The sequence below is a fragment of the Neomonachus schauinslandi genome, chromosome 6 (assembly GCF_002201575.2).
Source record: "Neomonachus schauinslandi chromosome 6, ASM220157v2, whole genome shotgun sequence".
Lineage (NCBI taxonomy): Eukaryota > Metazoa > Chordata > Mammalia > Carnivora > Phocidae > Neomonachus > Neomonachus schauinslandi.
This window is the reverse complement of record NC_058408.1, coordinates 102,102,857-102,113,684: the sequence shown is the minus strand read 5'-3', so window position 1 is coordinate 102,113,684 and position 10,828 is coordinate 102,102,857. Positions and strand designations below refer to the sequence as shown.

General features: G+C 46.1%; 2 protein-coding genes across 2 annotated transcripts; both read right to left on the bottom strand.

Annotated features, from left to right (window-relative positions):
* Positions 1–1,290: 1,290 nt before the first annotated feature.
* On the bottom strand, positions 1,291–2,564 carry CHCHD1 (coiled-coil-helix-coiled-coil-helix domain containing 1). The gene is made up of 3 exons (XM_021699692.2): positions 2,422–2,564; positions 2,182–2,300; positions 1,291–1,582 (listed from the first exon to the last, which is right to left on the bottom strand). The coding sequence occupies exons 1-3, from the start codon at positions 2,543–2,545 to the stop codon at positions 1,472–1,474; spliced, it is 354 nt and encodes a 117-aa protein (XP_021555367.1). The 5' UTR covers positions 2,546–2,564; the 3' UTR covers positions 1,291–1,471.
* A 3,700-nt stretch (positions 2,565–6,264) lies between these two features.
* FUT11 (fucosyltransferase 11) lies at positions 6,265–10,655 on the bottom strand. The gene is made up of 3 exons (XM_021699880.2): positions 9,929–10,655; positions 9,179–9,804; positions 6,265–7,561 (listed from the first exon to the last, which is right to left on the bottom strand). Exons 1-3 carry the CDS (start codon positions 10,634–10,636, stop codon positions 7,414–7,416), a joined length of 1,482 nt encoding a protein of 493 aa, XP_021555555.1. The 5' UTR covers positions 10,637–10,655; the 3' UTR covers positions 6,265–7,413.
* Between the last annotated feature and the right edge of the window lie 173 nt (positions 10,656–10,828).

The following is a 10,828-nucleotide window of genomic DNA, read 5'->3' as shown; positions in this document are numbered from 1 at the left end:
CCCTCAGTCTTAACTGAAATACTAAATTTCAGTTGTGGCTAAAGGTAAAATTTGTTTCCCATTCATGTCCGCAGACCTCTTACTGGGAATCTACTGACCCTAGGTTAAGAACTCCTAAGTCCAGGGCGCCTGGGTGGCTCAGTTGGTTAAGCAACTGCCTTCGGCTCAGGTCATGATCCTGGAGTCCCAGGATCGACTCCCGCATCGGGCTCCCTGCTCGGCGGGGAGTCTGCTTCTCCCTCTGACCCTCCCCCCTCTCATGTGCTCTCTCTCTCATTCTCTCTGTCAAATAAATAAATAAAATCTTTAAAAAAAAAAAAAAAAAAAAGAACTCCTAAGTCCAGTCCAAAGTGCCTAAGCACTGAGCTTCTTCCTACTGCTAAAAGCCTCAGCTGTGGAACCAGGCAACTGCCCAGTGCCATACCCAGGGGGAATGAGGACTATAGGAAGAGGCAGCTGTGGGGGTCAGGGAGGCAAGACCCCTTCTTTATCTGAATAATTATCCCAATGGAGATTTAGAAACCTCACTGATCCCTTTGTCTATTTAATGCTTTAACGTATATAGGAAAGGTTAAGTTAGTTATGCCTGAAAGGGCAGAGTATACATAAAATACTATACAATTCTTTCTAATATCAAGGGGTCACAGAAGTTAATACCTTTAGCAACTAGGTGGATAACTTAATGAGAATGAACAGGTGATACACAAAGAAGATAATTGCCAAATAAGTTTAAGTTTCACCATTTGAGAGAGGCCAATGCCAGGTATTCTCCAGGTATGGAGAACAGAGACAAATGATAATCAGTTCTACACGATTATTGCCATGCAGGAATAAGAAATTGGTGTTGCCAGATCCTTTTTTTTTTTTTAATGGAAAGCTCCAAAGTGGATTTTTAATGACATCTTTCCTATTTTTGAAGGTGGTCATCTAATTCAAAAAGAAATTTTTAATTGTGTTGGCTAAATAAAATACATCTGTAGTAACTTTGTGCACCAGTTTGTGAACTTCTGATTATTCTGGGAGCATCTTGCAGGGGCTATGCACAAAATAGGCAGTCACTAAATACTTACGAATGATGACCAAAAAACTCTGCATATAGGCAAACTTCAACTCCCTTATTGCATCCAAAGGCAAGGGTACTAAATGGTGTAAGGACTTCAAATGCAGAACAAGAATAAATCTGTCCTGCTCCTGGGGCAAATCAGAGAGCAAAGAGCTTCCAGTCTCATGGAGGATACAGAGTTCAAGGATGGAGGGAGAACCTAATCTACAACAAAGGCCAAGTTCTCTTTAGAGGATTTTATTTCAAGATAAAGCATAACTTCCATCCTGACAATGATTCCAAAGGGTGAAAAAGGTGTCTTGCCTCCTTTCACCTTTCAAATAGAGCATGGCAGTGTAAACGTCTCTAAAACACCTCTGCATAGTTCTCAGTAGCTACAGTCCAGTCATAGAAAATGCTTCTCCATTTTCAAGTGACATGAGATTTGTTAGGAAATCTCTGTAACAACTTATTCAGTTTCTTGGGGGGTAAATCCCCAGATTCTCCTGTGCCCTGGATTGATCGCATCTTTCGGGCTCCCTGAAAAGACAGAACAAAAACAAAAATGACAGCTCTACAGTTTATCCTGACCTAGGCCAATAGTTCTCACAATGCCACAAAGCACATTAATATATTAACCAGCCTGGAAATATCTGTGTCATCTACCCAGTCCCCTTTCAAAAGGGACGTGGAACCTAAAGATGACTGGATGACCTGAAGCTACCATGCGAGCTAGCAATTAATTTTAGGCTAAAATCCAAATAACCTGCCCTTCACTATCTTTAGCTCTATTTCAGACAATAAGGTCTATTTGAGCAGCACTTTAAATTTTATAAAATGATTTTCCCATTCATTCCTTCATTTAACACTCACAACATTCTGTAAGGTGGTTATTAATATTAACCTCCTTTTACATCTGGTATAGCTAAAGCTTAGAGCAGTGAAACAGATCGCTCAAGATCATAATGCCTTCAAAATATCACTTTTTCCACTGTGGCGTGAGTGAAATCGCTCCCACAACTTTCCTCGCCTTTTTAAAATAAGGACTTCCTATCACCTAGCAAGAGGCGAGGAGAACAATTACTTGTATCCCCGCCCCACTCTCCTCCCAAGAGGACACCCTAAGAGCGTTCTGTCACCTCAGCCCTCGAAGCACAATCGAAGAAATCCTGGATCTCTTTTCTGCACGCTTGGTCGCGGAATTCATTCTGCTTCCAACACGCCATCATCAACGACATCTCTGTAATACAAGTCGCCTCTGGAGGAGCAGACGAGAACCCTCAGTCACAAGGAAACCCTTACCTTCAGCCCTCCCACCCAGCCGCCCCGTGCATCCCTCCGGCTTCCGCTCTGGAGCCTCCCTGGGTCCGACTGCTCACCGCCCTTCTCCCGGCGTCGTTCCCCAACACGGTTAGCTAGGATGAGGGGCTTGTTGGGCTTCAGTATAGGCTTCCGGGGGTTTCCCAGCCGCGGTAGGCGACCCCGCAGGCTGGGCGTCGCCATTGCGCACCGAACTCCCGGCAGGCTCTGCGTCGCCGTGCGTGACCCTGCGTGACCCCTACGAGCTCGACGAGTCTAGGCGCGCAGCCTGCGGGAAGCTGGCCGGCCAGCTTGCTCTTTTGGCCCTGTAGACCCGATGAGGGAATCCAACATCGGTTGTTCAAGACCTGTGTGCAGGTTAGGAGGAGAGTCTTTGGGGCTCGTCCGCTGACCGAGACCGCTCTTTTGTGGGCTACCGGGCCCTGAGGGCTCCGGGCGGTATTAGGCCGGGAACATCCAGGAAAGGACCCGATAAATAGGACACTCGTTTATGGTGGTAGCCGGCTGAACTAGAGGATGATTGACATAGGCAAGGGCAGAGTATGGGAGCGAATCAAAATATGAGACTTTAAGATGTTAGGTTGGGACAGATTCTTATTATATTTTGACGAGTTTTCAAGAACTGTTGGATCTTACGACCTTTAAAACCACCCCAAAACCGTAAAGAAAAGTTAGGCTCATTTATTTATTTTTTTAAGATTTTTTATTTATTTATTTGAGAAAGAGAGAGAGAGAAGGAGAGCACAGAGGGAGAAGCAGATTCCCCGCTGAGCAGGGAGCCCTATGTGGGGCTTGATCCCAGGACCCTGAGATCATGACCTGAGCTGAAGGCAGATGCTTAACCGACTGAGCCACCCAGGCGCCCCAAGTTAGGCTCATTTAAACAGTTGCTACTACTGGGGCACCTGGTGGCTCAGTCAGTTAAGTGTCCCACTCTTGATCTCAGCTCAGGTCTTGAACTGTGGGTTTTGAGTTCAAGCCCTGCATTGGGCTCCACGATGGGTGTGGAGCCTACTTAAAAATAAATAAGTAAAAATAAAGTCGCTACTACTTATATATTCTACTATATATTCTTTGCTCTCCTTTGTAATGATCTCATTGGGTAGGGTGAGTTTTAAGCACTTTGGCATTTATCGTCTAATTTAATCTTCTCTCCAATCCTGTGAAGATACTTGGTGGTATCATTCTTTTTTTTTTTTTTTTAACAATTTTCTTTTTTTTTTTTTTAATTTTTTTTTATTTATTTATTTGAGAGAGAATGAGATAGAGAGAGAGCATGAGAGGGGGGAGGGTCAGAGGGAGAAGCAGACTCCCCGCCGAGCAGGGAGCCCGATGCGGGACTCGATCCCGGGACCCTGGGATCATGACCTGAGCCGAAGGCAGTCGCTTAACCAACTGAGCCACCCAGGCGCCCGGTGGTATCATTCTTATTAATAGACTTGACCCTTCAGTTGTGATGCCTAGCTTCATCAGACTTGGTTCTAAGTGACTTTTAGCTGTTTACAAAACTCAAAAATGTGCCAGGGATTCTCAGGGCATTTAGAAATGAGCTTCAAGAAATGTTTCTGGTAATGGAAGCGTAACTTGAACAGCTTTTAGTTCATAAGAGGACTACTTTGGAGGAGCAATATTTACTTGGTTATGTAAAATTTAGCGTGCTAAAATTAAAATAATTTATCACAGATGTTTAATCTTCCCATTGGATCTCTGCATGACTGGTTCTTTTTCTTCTGTCGAGTCTCAGTTCCTGTCAGAGAGGCCTTCCCTTACGTCCCTCATCCCCCCATCATCAAGCTGTTACATTTTTTTCATAGCATATATCACAGTCTGAATTACCTTGTTCATTTTATTGTTTATTTACGGCCTTCCTTACCAGCAACATCCATTTAAAATGTAAGCACCATTAGAGAGGGGACCCTGTCTTACTGAATCCCAGTGCCTAGAATAGTGACAATAAATACTTGTTAAATAAGCAAATATTTTGACATATTTTTCCAAGCCTCCAAGTGTATCATACTCAGCCCAGAAATATAACCAAGCAGAAGACACTTTTTAAAAAGAAGTTATTTATTATACAAAATGAAACCTGAGAAAATAGAAAATTGCAACACATGGAGTAATAAAGGCATCAGTCTCATGCTCCACCGCCACCCCAGCAGCACAAATAAAACTGATTCCTAATCAGACACTTCTACCACCAATAATCTTGAGCCTGTTGCCCAATAATCTTGAGCCTGTTGCTGTTTACAGAGCAAGGGGGCCCAAACCAGAGGAAATTCACATTGTTTGCTTTCTCTTCATATTGGTTCTGCTTTCTCTTGTGGAAATTTAGCATCTGGTTTACTGTACTCTTTTGTGAGTACTTTTATGGTGATAGGATTAAAGGAGAAAGTGGGAAGCACTGTCCACAAAGCAGGCATGAGTCTCCAGCCACAATCATTCATAAACAACTGGCCCACTTTGAACATAAAAGTGCTAAAGGAATGCCAATGTGAACTGCTGTAATTAGGAGAGGTAAGGATGATTATACACTTTGCACTTACCCTTTTTATTGCACATAATGAAACTTGATTCCTAACCTTAGTTTGCACTTGAGTAATATGTATTTTGCACTATAAATCAGCACCTGCATTTAAGTAGATTGCAAGTTCAGAAATCAGAGTCCTGAATTTGACTTCTTTTGTGGGTTGCTATTTTTTTTTTAAGATTTTATTTATTTGGGGCGCCTGGGTGGCTCAGTCGTTAAGCGTCTGCCTTCGGCTCAGGTCATGATCCCAGCGTCCTGGGATCGAGCCCCGCATCGGGCTGCCTGCTCCACAGGAAGCCCGCTTCTCCCTCTCCCGCTCCCCCTGCTTGTGTTCCCTCTCTCGCTGTGTCTCTCTCTGTCAAATAAATAAATAATCTTTTTTTTAAAAGATTTTATTTTTTAAAAGATTTTATTTATTTATTTGACAGAGAGAGACACAGCGAGAGAGGGAACACAAGCAGGGCGAGTGGGAGAGGGAGAAGCAGGCTTCCCGCCGAGCAGGGAGCCCGATGCGGGGCTCAGTCCCAGGACCCTGGGATCATGACCTGAGCCGAAGGCAGACGCTTAATGACTGAGCCACCCAGGCACCCCACCTTTTTTTTTTTTAAGATTTTATTTATTTGACAGAGAGAGACACAATGAGAGAGGGAACACAAGCAGGGGGAGTGGGAGAGGGAGAAGCAGGCTCCCACTGAGCAGGGAGCCCGATGCGGGGCTCGATCCCAGGACCCTGGGATCATGACCTGAGCCGAAGGCAGACGCTTAACGACTGAGCCACCCAGGCACCCCTAAGCAAACTTTCCATGCTGGTGTGAAGGGTATTTTTTTACTAAAAAATAAAATGGAAAAAACCACGCTGCAGTGAAATCCAGCCCAAATTACAGCTCTCCTTGGCCACATCCTTAGATGTCACAGTATTAAGGGTGGGACCCATCTAACATACATACATACATACACATACACACGCACACATACATCTGGTTGTAAATTAGTGTGTGTATATGTATGTAAAAGTACATAATTTACAAACAGATAAACTGATAAGCTATGGAACTTCTCTAGTGATAATTCATTAATACTACATTACAACCAGAATAGCACTAAGGTCCAAAGTATTCTTTTTTGTTCCACTGGCCCAGAAAAAGCTAACGGTCTCACTGCCCATTAAGCTTTATTTTCAAACCACAGCAATAAAAGGGTTTGGCTGTACCCCAAAATCTGCCTAACAGCTTTTTATTTAGCCAGCCTCTTGTGGCTATCTCTTGCCTCACCTCCTCTTGAGGTTAGGACCTTAGGTGGGTTCCATCAAAATGTAGTCTCAGTAAGTACTATAAAGTTGTACAGACGGATATTGGTAATAGAATGAAGTTGGAATATTCATTCCACATAAAGTGAAAAATGCTACATAATATGAGGTAATTGCTACAACTATATTGCTGGGCTGTTTTTTCCAACATAATCTTCATGACTCTTTGGGGAAAATGAGACTTAAAATTGTAGCATATAAAAATAATAAAAGAGAGTTCATTAGGCAGACGGAAAAGACCAAAGACCTATAAAAATCTGCAGTTTGATTTGCACTGGTCTATTTTAACATTTCAAAATCATTTAAATATCATTCATGTATATATGTATATACATGAATGATATATATATACTCTGTTATCATTTCCAGCCTTAGTCTCTATCTCTAACCTAAAATAGAGCAGGACAATTCATTAAATTGACAGGGCATATATTAGCCATTGAGTCTTTCTGTTCATGAGAAGGAATTCCAGATATGCTCTTAAAAAAAAAAAAAAAGCAAACCAGCAGTAAAAAAAGCTGTCAGACCTATAGCCGGTTTAATGCAGGGGAGAATGAATGTGGGGATGGTGGCAAGGCTACTGCATCTTCATCAGATACAGTGGACAACCAGGAAAGAAAAATCCATTTAAAATAAAAAGTTTGACATCAAAGGCAAGTAAATGATACAAAAAATACAACTCCAAGAACCAGTATACAACCCACCAGGAGTTTTGCTTCACCACCAACATAACAGTTTATAAAGCGGGAGATGAGGAAAAGAGATTAGGAAAGGTACTGAATAATGAAGAATTTAAGGAATAGCATCAAAGTTTTAAGACCATAAACCTGACCCATCTTACCTCATTCTTAGACAAGTACCAAGGAGTTGTTCCAATCACAGTTGAGAGGATGGAATGGCTAGAAAAAGATGCAGATCTTTTAAAATTCTGTTCAATCAGCACTTTGAAACAAGTGGGTGTTTCAGGCTTTTGCTTCCCACTAATCCCAAGAACTGGAGGCTTCCATCTCTCCTTGAGGACAGGCCCTATTACCACAAGCTGAGACACTGGATACACATCATTAAGATAAAATATCAGTGGCTGAAACTGGAATTCCTTGAACTCATGATAAGACAGTGTTCATTAAGGTTGTGCAGCAGGTGCCCCTCATGTCCCATAGTAGAATAAGGACTTCCATCTCCTTAGCTCTACCAAGTTAAAGGCTCTTGCAAGGGTAATTAGAGATTTTGGTTCCTTTTCATGAAGATCTCATGTAGGTAATCCCAAAATTTCATCTGCTTTGTCTCATTGTTGTGGATCATGGCAGTGAGAGCTTCCCCCTGGTCCAGACCTTGCCAGTAATCTTGCAGCCACATCTCCTTCCAGCTGAAACATCAAAATGGGAGTTGGATTATGGAACCTCTGCACAGCTATGAGTCCTGCCTTCTCTGAATGGGGTCAAAGAAATCTTAAGCAGATACAGTAGTCTCTGTCTGGGACAGGGCTCTCCTTAGAAGGGAAGGAAATGTGAAATAAATCTAGTAGTAGTACAAGTGACAGTAAGCTGCAAACATGGTATCTATCACACAGCCCACCCCCAATGAGTTACACTTCCTGTCTTGCCCACTCCGGATTCCCAAATGTGGAAGGAGTTCAGAGGAAGGCAGGGCAAGGGCCAGACTATGGAACCAGAAGTCTCTGTAAGAAAAGCCAGGGAGCTGGGCGCGTGGGTGGCTCAGTTGGTTAAGCGACTGCCTTTGGCTCAGGTCATGATCCTGGAGTCCCGGGATCGAGTCCCGCATCGGGCTCCCTGCTCGGCAGGGAGTCTGCTTCTCCCTCTCCCACTCCCCGTTTGTGTTCCCTCTCTCGTTGTGTCTTTCTCTGTCAAATATAAATAAAATCTTAAAAAAAAAAAAAGAAAAGAAAAGCCAGGGAGCCTCTTTAGATGGTTACCTTCTAAGTTGCACCTCTATTTCAATAATCAAAATGAAGGTGCAGTGCTGTCCAATGTCTAGATAAAACATATATTCTTTTTTTAATGTTTTACACTTTTCTTCTACTAAATCATAATACTATGTTCAGCATAAACTAGATACAAATTACTTGATGGAGGACTCCATTCCCAGAACCAAACTGTGTCAGCAGCGTATATAAACAGCCCTCTGCTGCCATCCACTGTGCAAGTCAGTCTCTGCAGGCCATTCTAGCAGTCTTTGCTTTCTTAAGCTTAATAATCTTTTTATCACCTCTCCCTGAAAAGATGTGGTTTGCTGCAAGTGTCTTCAACATTTTCTCACCTCCCATGCTGACCTTGTTTCCCAGTGCACCACCTTTTGCCACTTACTGCAGTAGCTTCCTCACTTCTCTTCCAATTCACACTGCCCACCATTGTTCATTATTATCTATTGAAAGCAGTCCTACCTTGTTTAAAGCGAATGTATATAATTTATCATCCAAACCAGGGTACTTTTGAGAGTGAAAGGAGGTACTATTAATAATTATGCCAGGTTAACAGATGTAAACCCTACTGCAGACAAACCTCTCTCAAAATATCCATCTTTGTATTGCTCTTCCCGACCCCACCCCTTAGAAGGTGCTAAATAAAACACCTGAGTTGATTTTCAGGCGAGTCCAACTCCTGAGCCTGGTATTCAGGCTATGTATAGCCTGGCCCCAGTTTATCTGCCCAACTTTGTCTCTCATCACTTCCTCTGAACAGGCCCCTCTGCTCTGGTTAAAGCCTTTTCTGAATCACTATTGCAAACACTGCTCACATAAGCTGATCTTCATGTTGTTGCCTTGAATTATATTTTGCATCTTTTCCTGAGCTTTTTCAGTTTGTCCTATCTCCCCAACTAGACTCTTGACACCTTAAAGGCAGGGTAAGCCCATGTCATCATTTCCTCATACACAATCCCCTCAGCACCTAGTACTAGTTCACTGCCCACAGCAAGCAAGTCAATCATTTGATTTGATGGCCACAGGGACCCCGGCTATCCTTACCTGTCATTCTCGGGAATCTCTTCCACACTGCCAAAGCCAGGTGTGGGCACCGGGCAGTCCATGTGTGAGGGCTGGGCAATGTGAGGTTCAGGGCCAGGGATGTCCCCAGGAGAGGCTGCGTGGGCTTTCTCGGCCTCCAGCCGAGCCAGTTCATGGTCACAGACGAAACACTCAAAACCATTGAGGTAGTTAGGCAGCAAAGGATCATTCACTCCCCACTCCCGATGCTTCAGACTATCCAGAAGGAACTGGTTGGTGATGCCCCCAGGTTGCTTATATGCCAAGTATTTCATGTATTCCTCATCATTCTTGTCCAGAAAGTCAATAAATTCTGCCAACTTCTGAGGTGACTCAAAGTCATCAATGAGGATGATGGAGTGATTGTTGGGCATCCAGTCCCTCACAGAGGGAGAGCCGCGATACACAGGCACAGCCCCGAGATGCATGGGGCGCCACAGTTTTTCTGTCATGTAGTCATCACAGATGGCATTTTCGAGGGCCAAGTGGAACTTATAGCGAGACAAGAAGGCCAAGAGCTCTGGATCCTCGGTGGTAGCTGTGGCTGTGTCCTGTAACCGCGGAGTGGGCAGCTCCCGATTTTGCAGGCATTTCCCATAGGAGTCCACCTGAGCGGGGTAGAGTACGGCCGTCAAGTGGGTGCTGCATGTCGGCCTGGACACCAGAAGTCCTGGCCTCAGCCGCACGCGCCCCCTCGCCCCCCCACCCCAGCCCCGGCCCGGCCCCACCCACCGGGATGAAACGCATCAGCTCGCGCACGTAGCGGTCCCGGTCCGCAGGCACGTCGCAGTGGGACTGCAGATAGAGCAGCGGCGCGTAGCCGCGACGGCGCCACTCCGCGCGCTCCTGTAGCGGAGGCGCGGCGCGGCGCAGGTAGGCGGTCCCGGGCAGCCACTGCAGCGGCAGCGGGTAGTCAGAATGGCGGCTGAAGGTGGCAGTGAGATTGAAGAGGCGGATGCCCGGACCGTGGCTCAGCACGAAGTTGTTGAGGGGCGACTCCTCGTGCAGGAGCGCCCAGCTCTGATGTGCCAGGCGCGGCAGGGGCGCCTCCGACGCGCGAAAGTCAGTGCCGTAGAAGAGCAGCGCGCGCGTCCGCGAGTGCCCCCGCACCCGTCGGTCCCGGGACGCCACGCACGCACCGCGCGCGCACTCGATGCGCTCCGAGTCGCCAGGGAAGTGGGGAAATAGCCCTGGGCTCCACCACAGCAGCACCGGCAAGTCCACCGCCTCCTCCCTCCCTGGCCGGGGTGTCCCCGGACTGCGCGCCACCCCCACCGCGCCCAGCGCTGAGGGCGGCCGGAAAACCGCACCATCCCAAGGCTCCGTCCACTCCGCCTCCCCGCCCGTCTCCCCCTCAGCCACGGGCCCAGAGCCGCTGACCGCACAAACACTAAGCACGCCAAAGACGGCAAACACAGCCCTGCTGCGGCCCGCCGCCATGTCCACTGGCAGCTGCCCCCTTCCCCCCGGCCCCAACTCCTCCCGGCAGCACCAGACCCCGCCCTGCGGTGAGTCGGGACGGACGAGGTCCTACGCCCGCGGTGCGTGTGACGCATGCGCAGTTCTGCTCAGCCGGCCACTTCCTGGGAAGTGCTAGGCCTAGCAGGAATGAATGCAGGGGACAACCTTAAA

What these genes read in the sequence shown, in the direction of transcription:
- CHCHD1 (XM_021699692.2), bottom strand. Translation starts at nt 2,545, where the DNA reads ATGGCGACGCCCAGCCTGCGGGGTCGCCTACCGCGGCTGGGAAACCCC. An exon ending in ACGACGCCGGGAGAAGGGCG is followed by an intron (nt 2,301 to 2,421) that starts GTGAGCAGTCGG and finishes CTGCTCCTCCAG; the next exon opens with AGGCGACTTGTATTACAGAG. An exon ending in ATTGTGCTTCGAGGGCTGAG is followed by an intron (nt 1,583 to 2,181) that starts GTGACAGAACGC and finishes CTGTCTTTTCAG; the next exon opens with GGAGCCCGAAAGATGCGATC.
- FUT11 (XM_021699880.2), bottom strand. Translation starts at nt 10,636, where the DNA reads ATGGCGGCGGGCCGCAGCAGGGCTGTGTTTGCCGTCTTTGGCGTGCTT. An exon ending in AGCTGATGCGTTTCATCCCG is followed by an intron (nt 9,805 to 9,928) that starts GTGGGTGGGGCC and finishes TACCCCGCTCAG; the next exon opens with GTGGACTCCTATGGGAAATG. An exon ending in GAGATTCCCGAGAATGACAG is followed by an intron (nt 7,562 to 9,178) that starts GTAAGGATAGCC and finishes TTGATGTTTCAG; the next exon opens with CTGGAAGGAGATGTGGCTGC.